Source organism: Equus przewalskii, chromosome 7 (assembly GCF_037783145.1).
Source record: "Equus przewalskii isolate Varuska chromosome 7, EquPr2, whole genome shotgun sequence".
Taxonomy (NCBI): Eukaryota; Metazoa; Chordata; class Mammalia; order Perissodactyla; family Equidae; genus Equus; species Equus przewalskii.
Window position 1 is genome coordinate 42335825 of NC_091837.1, and position 15636 is coordinate 42351460.

At 35.1% G+C, this 15636-nt stretch overlaps 1 protein-coding gene across 2 annotated transcripts in view; it reads left to right on the plus strand.

Moving 5' to 3' along the window:
- Positions 1-15636, plus strand: part of ROCK1 (Rho associated coiled-coil containing protein kinase 1) — a 161030-nt gene that overhangs the window by 119744 nt on the left and 25650 nt on the right. For both annotated transcript variants that reach the window (XM_070629718.1, XM_070629719.1), the window contains exons 21-25: positions 644-713; positions 3298-3392; positions 9203-9368; positions 10455-10548; positions 10999-11087. In XM_070629718.1, the coding sequence (XP_070485819.1) occupies positions 644-713; positions 3298-3392; positions 9203-9368; positions 10455-10548; positions 10999-11087 (514 nt within the window). The remainder of the gene's footprint in view (positions 1-643; positions 714-3297; positions 3393-9202; positions 9369-10454; positions 10549-10998; positions 11088-15636) is intronic.

Consider the following 15636-nt stretch of genomic DNA (forward strand, 5'->3'; position numbering starts at 1 on the left):
CCTAGCAGCCACAGGTGGAATTGTTAATACTTGAAAATCTGTCTCTGAGTTGCGTTGTTCCTCTCTATGTGAGTTCCGTTTCTGTGTGTAGTATATGTAAGTGTCTCTGTCTGTCTTCCTTCTCCTTTATCAGTTACTGTACTTGCTGCTTGCCTTCCTTCTTTTTGATTCCTTATCTGATTATTCATTTCTGCCACTCCCTGTGTGCTTAATGGGCCATAATATATAGTATGAATTATTGGTATTATTCATGTTGCCTGTTTTTAATTGCCTACTTAATACAGAAGACATTTCAAATATATCCCTAAGAATGCTTTTTTCTATAAAAATGTACAAAAAACAATATCATGTTTACTTTTGCAATTTGGATTAGTCCATAATTAGTATTTTCCTGAAGGTGACCTTCAGTAGAAAAGGGGTCCCTCAACTTTGCATAGTATCATTTTATAAGGAGCAAAATGGAACCAGACAGTGTGGCCTGACCAAATATAATTATTAAAGTAATACTGTATAATGAAGTATGATTTTTAAAAACAGAGGTCATTTTAGTAAACATTTTTATTTTAGCAACCTTAATAAATAAAGAATAATCCAACATCTAGCTATTTATGCATTTGTGTACTATTTTCTCTTTTATCTGAAGACAGTATAGAGGAAATGAAGGACAGATGCGGGAGCTACAAGATCAGCTTGAAGCTGAGCAATACTTCTCGGTGAGAATCATTTTTAATATTATAGACTCTTTCAAAACCTGACTTAAAACAGGGTAGATTTTTAATGTGAACTGTGATTCTTTTTCAAATGACTATGAAGCGATTTTCCTCCCCCTTTTCATATCTACGTCTCTACATTTTATTTTTGGATCTGAGTTCATGGTCTGTTTACTTTGTAAAGAAATGACCTTTTTTGTGCAAACATTTCTAGAATTGCCATCAAACTAGAACTATTATAAGACTTTTAAGGATTCTGTTTGCCTGGTAGCAAGTTTGGGTGGTTTAGGGTGTCAATGTTATCATGTGTGGTTCTTGTATACTTATCATATTTGTAGGTAGAACTACATACTGTTGTAGGTGTAACTAATTTCAAGAGCTTTTTCCAAATGTTTTAGCTCTGTATGCACTTTATATGTTTGTTTTGCTTTTCCTCCATAGAAATCATTCTCTTATTTGCTGCAGGCCCAAGTATTTTCACTACTTCTGTTGATTAGCATTTACAGCTAATGCTTTGAGGCTTTAATGAAGCCTCTGCATTTTTTGTTTGTTTCTTTTGGTTGCCAAGCTTATGCTCTACCATTTCAAAACATTTATCTAGCTGCTCCATTACTATTACACTGGCAGCCACTTTTCTACAGCCTTATTCAGTGCAATTAAATGTGTGGAATTTGGGTTGCCCTGGTGAACATGCCCTAGAAACCAAGTGTGAACAATATTGGAAGTAATGATTTCTGAGAAAATCTGAAAATTTTCCGAGAAAAATCTGAGAGCTCTGCAGAATTTTCATATGATTTAGAGCCTTGTGCTCTACTGTGCTCATCTTCTGATAAACATGGTGACTTTCTGACTATTTTTTGTGTATTTCTTTCTTAGCTTATCAGACCATCACTAGAATATGTTTTTAAATTTTGTAAGAAAATCAGTATTGTCCAAAAACCTTTCCCTGAGTGTAGATTAACATTAATTTTTTTCAAAGTGAGTCGTACTGACGTCTGCAAAGTGCTCTGTAATATCATGCACTCTTTCTTGTCCATATGCTTCCACCAAGGCTTCTAGTAGCTCCTCTTTGGGATGAATGTCAAATGACTTGTGGTATAGATTCTGATTTTGCCTCTATAAAAATAACACAAAACCTTATCCTGTCTCTTAGTTCTGATTTATTCTATTGTTTGTGAGGATTGGGTTAGATATCATTAAATTTGATAAGATATTATGAACCAAATTTAATATTTTCTTTAATTGGGGCTTTCAAATCAGATTATTTTTCTTTTTATCCCTTCACTCATTACACGTATAAATTTCATTATCTGAAGTTGGAGAAAAGAGATAAGAATCTGACTCCTAATGGCAAAATGAATTATTTCATTTTAGAAATTGTAAACACTTAAACTAGAGCACTCTTCCTTTACTTGCATTCCCATAGAAATGTATGTATTTTTCCCCTAGAGAAATGCTACTTCTTAGAGGGATAATTAAGTGTACAGTATAAAAGTAGTTCTCCACAACTATTTGCTGGTCCTGACTATTTTTTTCCTTATCTTATCTTTTAAACTAAAGAGGATAGTTAAAAAAAAAAAAAAAAGGAAATAAACTTGAGAACTGGAAGTATACTCTGTAATCCCTGAACCCAACACAATATGGATCTAATACTTATTCATACCTGTTAAATATTTGTTGATGGAGTTGGCAAAAGCCTATTGAATTTTGTAAGAACCATTGTTCTTTAAGAAGTATATATTATTCATATGTTAACAGGCTGTTTGATAAATCTTGTTCATGGATATTTCTTCTGCCTCTCAACCACCCGCCCCATCCTACCCACACAAAAGAGAAGTAGTTTCTCTAACAGTATTCTCTTCAAGAATTGATCTAACATTTAAATGAGTACTAGTGCTGGCTAAATTTCTTTATAATGTTTTTCCCAAATCAATATTTTTCATATATTTTTGAGTATAATTTCCATGTAATTAATTGTACCCATTTTAAGTGCATAGGTCAGTAAGTTTTGACAAATGTGTATACCGTGTGACCACCAGCACAATCAACATGTAATAGTTTTCTTCACCATGAAAAATTCCCTTGTGAACCTTTGCAGTCAATCTTCTCTACCCATCTCTATCTACAGGCAGCCACCGATTTGCAGTCTGTCAACAGGCAACCACTGGTTTGCATTCTGTCACTATTGATTATTTTCCCCTGTTCTGGAATTTCATACACATGGAATCATGCCGTATATACCCTTTAGCACCTCATTTCTTTCACCCAGCAAAACATTTTTTAGATTTATCATGTTGTATGTATCAGTAGTTCATTCCTTTTTATTACTGAGTAGTATGGATACACCACAATTTTTTAAATTCATCTGTTAATGGACATCTGTGTTATTTCCAGTTTGGAGGTACTATGAATAAAGCTGCAGTGAGAATTCATGTACAAGATTCTGTGTGGACATATACTTGCATTTGTCTTGGGTAAATACTTGGGAGTAGAACTGTTGGATCATATGTGATTTCACTTTATAACAAACAACCAAACTGTTTTTTAACCCACCATAAATACTTATTTCTTCTTCACTGTTTTGCAGACACTTTATAAAACCCAGGTAAAGGAACTTAAGGAAGAAATTGAAGAAAAAAACAGAGAAAATTTAAAGAAAATACAGGAACTACAAAATGAAAAGTATGTCCATTTTACTTTAGAACATGAATCACTACTACAACAAAGCATTCTTAACTTAAATTTAAGTTTAAAGATAGAGGGTAGTTGTGCCATTATTCTGATGGGAATGGCAGGGCAAATCTTATTAGGCTAATTCAGAACAAGTCAAACTAGATTTAGGCTAAAATGTATGTCTGTGGTGAAAAAATAATTTAATACATTAACAGTACAGCAGTTTTACAGAGATTCACTAAACTGTGGCAATAAATTGTTTTCAAGAGTCTCAATCTTTAAACATCTCTTTCTATATAAACAGTTTGTGCTATATTTTCAAGTCACTATTTTATGGTAGGTTAAGGTATTTAAGGTCTTCCTCTTAGTATTATTAGACAGGTTAATTTCCATTGCATGTGTGTTAGGGCCTTAGAAGGAGAAGATCTTATAAAGCTGTTTAAGTGTAACAACTTCTCATAGCTAGATAGCGTCAGAACAGACACCGAAACTAGTTTTCTGACATTGTTATATTCTCTTTCCATATAACCATGTTTGAAAGAAATTAAAGATTTTAACTGTCTTATTGTTGAAGCAGACAAACACATAAAGTAGCAAAACATGTACAATTTTATGAATTATATCATGAATATCATTATAACCAGCTCCCATGAAAGAGACAGGACCTTGCTGTCCACTATATCCCCCCTCCTAATTATGCCTTCTTCCTTCCCCACCACAAGAGTAATCACTATCCTGACACTTAGTATTGAAGGAACTGGATTTGTCCTGTATAGTTTTCCTCAGTTGTGATTTTACTATTTCTGTTTCTGTAGTTAGTTGAACATTTTCCTCATCCTTCTGTGTTTCTTGCAAATCCGTGGTTAAATCTAGAGCTGTACTGTCCACTATGGTAGCCACTGGTCACATGTAACCATTTAAATTTAAACTCTAATTTATTTAAATAAAAGTAAAGCTTTGCTTCCTCAGATGTACTAGCCACATTTCAGGTGCTCAGTAGTCAAATGTGGAAGTGTCTACCATATTGGACAGCACAGGTTTAGAATATTTCTATGATCATAGAAAGTTTTGTTGGACATCCCTAATCTGGAGTCTTAATGAGATTCAAGTCTGATTTTTAGAGAGAAGATTACCTCAGATGTAACCTTGTAATATCTGGTTGCCTCTTTGTGTTGTTAGCAACCCTTGACACTCAGTGATCCTTAATACACTAGGTGGAGTCTAAGGTACGAACAAAGGTACATTTCCTGGTTATTCTCTCTGACAGTAGTAGACTCCTATTGTAGAGTATAGTGTGTTACCTGTCATTTGTATGGTATCTACGATGTAATATGCAATCCCAGATTGTCTGCATTCACTGTGAAGGGGGCACCCAATCCACTCCATACTAAGTTGTTTCATAGGGTTAATATGTTTGCCATTGTTTGATCTATTCAAGATAAATGTATTGGTCACCACTATTGTGCAAAGTACTGTGCTTCATTCCAGTGATATAATTATTATTAAGTTATGGTTCTTACCTTCAGATGTTTCAGAATCTAGTCAGGAGACAGATATAATTAAGGTAGGCTGCTATGACAAAGTGGTATCGGAATACATTAAAGATATACCTTATCTTACCATGTGGGATTCAGAGAACATTTCTCAGGTGACAACTAAGGAAAAGTAAAATTTGCCAGGGAATGGGATATGGGGAAGGGGACAATATAGGCAAAAGCCAGCCTGTGATTTGGGAAACAGCAAATGGTTTAGTTTGCAGGTAGAGAGACAGTTGGTGACAGATAAGGCTGGAGAGAGAAACTTGGGTCAGATTACAACAAAGGGCCTTGTGTGGCATGCTGAAAAGTTTGGAATTATCAAACATTGAAGAATGAGAAATTTCGTTTTTGTTATTGTTCTCTGTTGCATGTCCATCACACCTACATCACACACACATCACCTAGATCAGGGCCTTGCATTGAATAAGTATTCAATAAATAATGAATGAATGGTTGAAAATTCTCAGCTAGGGATTGACAAGCTGGTGTTTTAGAAAGCTCTGCTCTTTAGAGTGGAGAATGGATTGGAGTGAGGCAAAGCTGGGTGGATGCAGGGAGTCCAATTATAATAATTGGAATAATCTAGATGTAAAATTATAGTGTAAGTTGGCAGTAAAAAGAGAGGCAAGTGCATGGCAAAAATAGGAAGTAGAAGCAGTAGGACTTGTAGATTTGGGGGTGTGGGGATAAAGGTTAGGGAAAATTTCAGGTGGACTCTTGAGTTTCTGACCAGGGCAGTTGGGTTGATGGTAGTGCTAGTCCCTAAGTTAAGGAATATCAAGTTTGTGAGATGAGGGGAGACAAGATTATTTCCGTTTCAGACCTGTTGAGTTTGAGATGTTTATGGGATGTTCAAAGAGAAATGATACTAGGTACTTGGGTTTATTGCTTCAGAACTCAGAGAAAAGATAAGGACTTGTAGCTGATTTGACAATCATTGCATACTGAAACCACTCAGATAGATGAGATTTGTTAAGATGAATGTGTATATCAAAGTTTACATACTTATGAGCCCGTGATACCATATATGTGACTGGGTTGAAGTTAGTTGGATCTAAATGTCAGTACATTCATTGTGTGAGTTGTAAGGATTACAACAAACTGAACAGTTCGTGTCCTCAGTTCTAACCACTTGCTGGCACATGGTAACACTGATCCAGTATTTCAAGATCTTCTGGTCTTTCAAGAAAAACCAGGAATCTGAATTTTTATGTAAAATGTTTTGTAATGTTCTCTAAAATTATGTTTTAACATAAAATGTTATGTAATGTTTTAAAATGTTATGTAAAATGTAAAAAAGGGCCCAAATTTATTTTGAGTGTGTGTATGTGTGTGTCGGGAGGGAGGGAGGGAGGGGGACACTTATGTGGACTCATTTGAGCCTCCCAGACAACAAGTTGTAACCACTAATATAGGATGAGAAGACATAAAGGCTGAGGGCAGACTAGCTCCTATACTTTTAAGGAATGGGCAGAGGAAGGAAAAGTAATAAGTCACCAGTAATACAAGCAGAAAAGCAGAGTAGGGTATCACAAAAGCTAGGGGAATAGAATATTTCAAATAAGAGAAAGTAATTTAAAGTGCCAAATACTCAGAAAGGTCAACTGAAAAATAAATTGTCCATTATATTTAAGGTTTGTTATCTTTTTGAGAACAGTTCCTAAATAGTGATGAGAACAGATACGAGATTAAAGTGGATTAAGACATGAATGGGAAGGGTAGGGGTAGTGGAGACAGAGTGTAGACAACAGCCACATTGACCTCCTTACTATTCAACACACCAGTCACTCTCCTGCCTCGAGGATTTTGGACTTTCTCTTCTCTCTGCCTGGAACATTTTCCCCTGAATATCCACATGACCTCCTCCTTTACCCTTTTCAGGTCTAGGTCTAAAGGGCATCTGAGAGACGCCTTCCCTGAACACCCTTTGTAAGATTGCAAACATCCTCCGCCTCATACTACTACCTTGCTACTTAGTTCAGTATGCCTTCCCTGTTTTATTTTTCTCTGTAGCACTTACCCGTAACCTCCTAAGATATTGTAGAATTTGTAAACCCTCTTGTAACTACATATCCTCTTCCAGCCACTGTCCCATTTTTCTGTTTCCTTTTGTAGCAAACTTTCTTGAGAAGTGACGTACCATTTATCCTCAGGTCCTCTTCTCCCATTCTCTCTCACTCCCACTCCAGTGAGACTTGTACTCATCACTCTACAAAAATAACCCTTCTCAAGGTCACTGGTGACTTCCTCGTAGTTAAAGACAATAGTCAATTATCAGTCCTTATCTCGTTTAACAACAGCAGTTGACATAGTCAATTATTCTCTCTTGACAAAATTTCTTGACTTCAGTGACACCACACTCTATTTTCCTCTTATTGAACAAGCTACTCTTTCTCAGCCTCCCTTGCTCCTTTGTCCCTTCCCATCTCCAAGACCTTTAAAGTTTGAAGGGCCCAAGGGATCACTCCCTGCTTGTTCTCATCCAGCCTCATAGCTTTAAATAGAATCAGTGTACAAGTACATTCTCCCCTGAATTCCAGACTTGTATATCCGGCTGTCTATTTGACATCTCCACTTAAGTGTTTAATAAGCATCGCATATGTAACATATCCAGAAAAACTTCCCTATTCCCTCACTTTGCCAACCTGCTCCTTCCTGTTTTCCCCCATTTTGGTATTAGTTATTCTGTTCTTTCCCATTAAGTCAAAAACTTGAAGTTATCCTAAACTCTTCCTTTTTTTCTTATACTCTACACTCAATCCATCAATAAATCTTTCTAACTATACTAAAAAATATGTCCAGAATCTGATCAGTTCTCACCATTTACCAACCTGATCCAAAATATCATCTCCAATCTTGATTATTTCAGTAGCCTCCTAATTGATACTCCTGCTTCTGCCGTTGTCCTCCTACTGTCTGATCTTAATACAGCAGCCAGAGTGATCTTTTTAAAACAGAATACTCAGAGTAAAAGCCGAAGTACCTGTATTGTCTTGGAAAGCCTTACAATGTCTGTTCTCCTCTCTCCACTCTTCTTTTACTACGTCTCTCACAACGTTCTCCCATCTCTCACTCTGCTCACATTAACTTCCTTCAGACCAACTGTAGGGGATTTATTATTAGATGCTTCCGCTGCTTAAACATGTATTCCCAAATACATTCATGGCTCACTCCCTTACTTCTTTCATATCTCTTCTCACATATCATCTTAGCAGAGAGGCCTCCTTGATCACCCTATATAAAATAGTGACCAGATTCACAGCCTCCTCCACCTTTCTTCTTTTATTGTTTTCTGTGGCACACTATGTATTACTTGTTCATTTTTTTAAATTGTCTGTTTCACCCTACTAATATATACTTGCTGAGAGCAGAGACTTTGTTACTAATGTATGCCTTAATTCCTAGAATACTGTTTGGCACATAGTAAGCAACCAAATATTTTGAGGGGAAATGAATGAATATTCTTTTTTTTTGTAGTTAGTATGTGTCTCCCTCTTTAGGCTTGAGACAGAATATTTTCTTTCTATTTTTCCCTTAGTAGAAAATAGGTAGTAGTCATTCACTCATTCATTTAGCAAACATTTATTGAACACATACTGTATACAGGGGGGTACAGTCATAACCAAGATAACTTATCTAAGAAGTGCTCTTTAGGAAGAGCAGGCAAACTGGAGTGATCTGGTCCTGGTTTGAATGTCAATTCTGAAAAGCTGTAAAGTGTAATTCCCAAGAAACATTCCTAGAATAGTTAATAGTGCTTTGCAAATCTACGTATAAGTCTTCATAATCCCAATAAATTTCAGAGCTGGAAGGGACTTCAGAAATAGTTTAACCCTCTCATTTTCCAGATTTGATTAAATGGAGCTTCAGGAAGTGTAAGGAACTTGCCCAATGTCCCTACTCAGTTAGTTAGTAGTGATACAATGGGGATAAGGATCCAAGTCTGGCCTCCTGAGTTACAAGCCAATGACTTTTCCCCTGTGCCGTACTATCTTCCATTCCAGACCACAGCAAATTCCTTTTGAAAAGTAGACTGCCAATGCCTTTTCTTAGTTAAGCACAATAGCAGGTATAAGATTTAAGAGTTCTTTACTTTTATAGTTTTTCAAAGTGTGAGAGGTTAAATTTCTTTTATAGAAAGTTTCTAGTGAATTCAAAGTTTATTTTAACAATAACTTAATTCTTTTTATCATTTAAATATAATTGTTTTTTTAAGCATATGATTGTTGGAAGAATGAACTGAATTTGTTTATATCCATTTCTTTTATAAATCTATTGCAGAGAAACTCTTGCTACTCAGTTGGATCTAGCAGAAACAAAAGCTGAGTCTGAGCAGTTGGCGCGAGGGCTTCTAGAAGAGCAGTATTTTGAATTGACCCAAGAAAGCAAGAAAGCTGCTTCAAGAAATAGACAAGAGATTACAGATAAAGATCACACTGTTAGTCGGGTAAGTGTGATAGTCAGGTAAGTTATATGACTAAAATTAATTTAAATCACATCTTGAAGTGTCAGAGTGAGTGTGTGTGCATGTATATTTACTTATACTTTACTTGCAGTGGTCAGTCTGCACTCATGTATAAAATAACTTATATAATCCAAAGCAGTTGTTAATTGAAACTCTTGTTCAATCTGTTGGGTTTTTTTCTCTTTCTGTTTATAGATCTTAATGTATTTTATGTGAAGAAATGATTTGCTTAAATTCGTTTGTTGTGTTATCTTAATACATTACAACTGACTTTATGGCCAGAATTTTGTAAAATTCAGAGAAACTGTTTTGAGATGAGAAATTCTTTATGGATATCCATAAAACCATCATAGAAAAACCACCACTACAACTAATTACCTATTCCTGAAATTTATACTATCGTCTGTATGGAACCACGGGGCTAGAAAGTTGAGTTAGAGAGACTTCTTTTGAAGCCACCATCAAGTGCTCTGGTGTGAGCAGGCCTGGGTGCAAATCCCAGCTTTGCCTCTAAGAAGTTGCATTGTCTTGGCAGTTTGCTTTAACTTCTCCAAGCCTCAGATTCTTCATCTATAAAATAGAAATAATAATACCTATTCCACAGCATTCTTATGAAGATTAAATGAAATAATATACATAGAATGGTGAATAAGTACATTACTAACAGTAATCAAACATTTTTGTCATTTTTAACATCTTCGTTCAGATGAAGAAACTAAGGCCTAGAAAGATTGTGATTTGTTAAGGGTCACAGAGCTAGAAAACTAAATGCAAATTTCCTATTTTCCAGTCTAGTTCTCTTTCCATTACAGTTTTATTCCTTTTGTTCATATATATGTATGTATACGCACACACTGAAATAATTTTTGGAAACTAACATTGTTTTAAAATATTTTTAATTTAGTTATATCTACACATTTTAAACCAAACACCAGGAAATTTTATAGTTAGGCAACTTCTGACCTGTCCTCATCTATGGAAAATGCAAAGTATTTTTTTAAAGGTTATTGCTTTAAATATGAGACTGGCAAAGAGACTATAGCTTAAAACTTTGTGTGCTTTGTTTAGCTCGAAGAAACGAATAGCATGCTAACCAAAGATATTGAATTATTAAGAAAAGAAAATGAAGAGTTAACTGATAAAATGAGGAAGACAGAGGAAGGTATGTAGGTTTTTAAAAAAAATCTTAATGTTGAAATCAAGTTCAGAAGTAAATCTTTAGCTGTTTATGTTGTGTGTTAGGTTTTGGAAATATTTGTTTTCATATGTTAAACAACTTCTGAAGTCTTAAGAAGTACCTTAGTAGAATTTAAATGTTCTCACCAAAAAAAAGAAGTAAATATGTGAGGTGATGGATGTGTTCATTAACTCCCTGGGGTGGGGAGAATCTTTTCACAACGTGTACCTATATCCGTTCATCACATTGTTCACTTTAAATATCTTACAATTTTATTTGTCAATTATACACCAATAAAGCTGGAAAAAAATATCTAAATGAAGGTACTGAAAGTTACTACGTAGTGTATACTAATTTGAATAATTAAGGACATTGTTGATTTGGAATGCATTTAATTAATGCCATGCAGTAACATTTTATATAATTTCTTGACAGAATATAAATTGAAGAAGGAGGAGGAGATCAGTAATCTTAAGGCTGCCTATGAAAAGAATATCAATACAGAACGAACCCTTAAAACACAGGTATACATGCTCTCAGCCTTTTCCATGTGTTTGTATCTGAGTATCATGTACTCAGAAGTTAATATTTGCTCTTTATGAGCTTTTTCTTAAAACTGAGGTTATAAGATTTAAGCTTTTCATTGCAACAAATAATGTAAATTCTTCATTAAATATGGAAGACTTATTCAGGAAATAGGAATTCAATTGAGTTAAAAAAGCTAGCTCATCTAGTCATTTGACTAGTAAGAACGTATTTTAGATTGTATAGAAGACCTCTAATTGACAGTAGGAAAACTTAATGAAGAGAAGATACACCTGACTGAAACCGAGAGAAGAAGTAAGAAACTATAGAGGTGGATGTATCATTTTGCTTTGTATTTAATGATGTAGCTAGATCAGACTTTTTACACTAAAACTTGATATCTTGTCATTTTATTAAGTTATCCAGTCATTTAAATTCTTCATAAGGTACTATGTACCTCACTCAATTCTTATGGTAAAATAAGTATTTTCTACTTTTTAGTAAATGATTATAATACCTTTCTTACCACTAATCTCCTCTCCCTCTCAGCAGTCCTTCATGTTGCAACTAGAGTAATCTTTCAAAAATGCACTTAATACCTGTTGAAAATCCTTCAGTGGAGGTTTTACTTACCTTTATACCAAAACAGAGACCTTGAAGAAAAAGGTTGACATTTATTATATGAAATTTCAAGTCTGTGGAGCCCAAAACAACATAAGTTGAAAAAAACAAACTTGGAAGAATATTTATAGCATATATAAATAAATATAAATATCGTTTGCAAATAAGAAAAAGACAATCCAACAGCAAAAAAAAGAGACACTTGAGAGAAAAAGAAACAGATAGTAAACATTTTTAAAAAGCTCAACCACAATAGTAGTAAACCAAGAAATAGAAATTAAAACAATAATGAGGTATCTTTTTGACAGTCAAATGAGTGGATTTAAATGAGATATAATACTCAGCTTTGGCAAGAACATGGGGGGACTTCATTCACATAAGAACAATTTAACAGAATAAAGCATTTGAATGTACATATTCTTTGACGCAGTAACTGCACATTTTGGAATTTATCCTGTATAAATACTTCCATAAATGCTCAAAAGAAAGATATACGAATGTAATTATAGCAACTTTTTGTTGTTGTTGTTGTTGTTAAGGAAGGTTCACCCTGAACTAACATCCATTGCCAGTCTTCCTCTTTTTTGTTTGAGGAAGATGAGCCCTGAGCTAACATCCATGCCAGTCTTCCTCCATTTTTTGTAAGTGGGATGCCTGCACAGCATGGCCAATGAGTGGAGTAGGTCCACACTCGGGATCCAGACTGGCAAACCCGGGCCACCAAAAGCAGAGCACACCAAACCTTAACCACTCGGCCACAGGGCTGGCCCCCTGCAACATTATTTTTAATAGTGAAAAAATAAAAACACAACCACCCATCAGTGTAGTATTGATAAATCATGATACATCCACACAATGGAATGCAAAGGTGCCATTAAAAATAAATGAAGTAGATTTACATGTAATAACATGGGGAAATATTATTTCCCATGATATATGATATAGTATTTACAAAAGTAAGTTGCAGCATAGAATGTTAGCATGATTCTATTTTTAAATTTAAATATATATGTAATATACTTCTATACATAGGGAAAAGTCTAGACAGATATACACCCAGCAGATTGAAAGAAAAGAGAAAGCTTTGGCAGAGGTGGTCTTTGAGGGGTAATATTACAAGGACTTTTTGCTTTCTTCATAATATATCTCTATATTTGATTTTTCTTGTAATAAATGTTAGATTTACTATTAGAAAAAAATCAAATATACATTTATGAGCTCAGTGAAGTAAGCTTTTACTGCATAAAAAAATTTATTTAAGGGCTCCTCATCCTAGATAGAACCTAATCTGCATGGAAATGATTGTGGTTAGGGCTTTTTTCTGTCTGAATGGAAAATCTATGACTTTTTTTTTTTTAACATTACTACAGAACAGGCATGTCATTACTTATGTTTTGCAGTTTATGTAGCTAATTTCACGTGCTTTTCACAGTTCTGTCTCCTTTTCAATATATTTTTTCATTCTGGCAACAAGAGTTAGCCTCAACTGTATTTACATTCCTTTTCACATTCAGAAGGGCCTCAGTATGGCATAGTCAGGTGCTCCCATAGCACTGTTGCCTCTTTCTTCTTAACTTACTGCTGTGTTCTGTAATGCTTGCTTGTCTGGCTCCTCCACCACACTAGGATGCCTTTGGGCCATAAGTGTATTTTCTGTTTTCGTATCTAGTCCCTATCACAGTACCTACCTACAGTATAATTGGTGCTGAATGATTGTTGAACCATAAATGGATTTTTACAGACCTGTCTAGTTCTTACATGTGAACAATGAGATAAGTCAACAGTAGTTACTTGTGTTACCAATTATCATGTTCCAACCTTCATTAAGTTCTCCTGATTTTCACATACACAAAATGTCCTGCTTCCTGATTTTCAAGAAAGAAATGCATTTTTTTAATTGAGTTAATGATAGGTTACAATCTTGTGTGATTTCAGTTGTGCATTAATGTTTGTCATTCGTGTTGTAGGTGCACCACTTCACCCTTTGTGCCCCCACCCCACCTTTCTCCTGGTAGCCACTAATCTGTTCTCTTTGTCCACATTTTTAAATTCTTCATATGAGTGGAGTCATACAGAGATTATCCTTCTCTAACTGGCTTATTTCACTTAACATAATTCCCTCAAGGTCCATCCATGCTGTTGCAAGTGGGATGATTTTCTTCTGTTTTGCAGCTGAATAGTATTCCATTGTATATATATACCACAACTTCTTTATCCATTCATCTGTTGATGGGCACTTAGGTTGCTTCCATGTCTTAGCTATTGTAAATAATGCTGCAATGAACATTGGGGTGCATAGGACTTTTGGGATTGCTGACTTCAAGCTCCTTGGATAGATACCCAGTAGTGGAACGGCTGGATCGTATGGTAGTTCTATTTTTAATTTTTTGAGGAATCTCCATACTGTTTTCCATAGTGGCTGCATTAGTTTGCATTCCCACCAGCAGTGTATGAGGGTTCCATTCTCTCCACAACCTCTCCAACATTTCTTACTATTAGATTTAGATATTTTTGTCATTCTAATGGGTGTAAGGTGATATCTTAGTGTAGTTTTGATTTGCATTTCCCTGATGATCAGCGATGATGAGCATCTTTTCATGTGCCTATTGGCCATCTGTATATCTTTTTTGGAGAAATGTCTGTTCATGTCTCCAGCCCATTTTTTGATCGGGTTGTTTGATTTTTTTGTTGTTGAGTTGTGAGAGTTCTTTATATATTATGGATATTAAGCCTTTGTCAGATATATGACTTGCAAATATTTTTTCCCAGTTAGTGGGTTGTTTTTTTGTTTCAATCCTGTTTTCATTTGCCTTGAAGAAGCTCTTTAGTCTGATGAAGTCCCATTTGTTTATTCTTTCTATTGTTTCCCTTCTCCGAGAAGGCATGATGTCTGAAAAGGTCCTTTTAATACTGATGTCAAAGAGTGTACTGCCCACGTTTTCTTCCAGAAGCCTTATGGTTTCAGGTCTCACCTTTAGGTCTTTGATCCATTTTGAGTTTATTTTGGTGAATGGTGCAAAAGAATGGTCAATTTTCATTCTTTTACATGTGGCTTTCCAGTTTTCCCAGCACCATTTGTTGAAAAGACTTTCTTTTCTCCATTGTATGCTCTCAGCTCCTTTGTCAAATATAAGCTGTCTATAGATGTGTGGTTTTATTTCTGGGCTTTCAATTCTGTCCCATTGATCTGTGCACCTGTTTTTGTACCAGTACCATGCTGTTTTGATTACTGTAGCTTTGTAGTAAGTTTTGAAGTCAGGGATTGTGATGCCTCCAGCTTTGTTCTTTTTTCTCAGGATTGCTTTAGCAATTTGAGGTCTTTTGTTGCCCCATATAAATTTTAGGATTCTTTGTTCTAATTCTGTAAAGAATGTCATTGGGATTCTGATTGGGATGGCATTGAATCTGTAGATTGCTTTAGGTAGAACGGACATTTTAACTGTTTATTCTTCCAATCCATGTACATGGAATGTCTTTCCATCTCCCTATGTCGTCATCCAATTCTCTCAGAAAGGCTTTGTAATTTTCATTATATAGGTCCTTCACTTCCTTAGTTAAATTTACCCCAAGGTATTTTATTCTTTTTGTTGCGATTGTGAATGGTATTGTGTTCTTGAGTTCTTTTTCTGTTAGTTCGTTATTAGAATATAGAAATGCTACTGATTTATGCAAATTGATTTTATACCCTGCAACTTTGCTGTAGTTGTTGATTATTTCTAAGAGTTTTCCAATGGATTCTTTGGGGTTTTCTATATATAAGATCATGTCGTCTGCAAACAGCGAGTTTCACTTCTTCCCTCCCTATTTGGATTCCTTTTATTCCTTTTTCTTGCCTGATTGCTCTGGCCAGGACCTCCAGTACTATGTTAAAGAAGAGTGGTGATAGAGGGCATCCTTGTCTTGTTCTTGTTTTCAGGGGGATGGCGT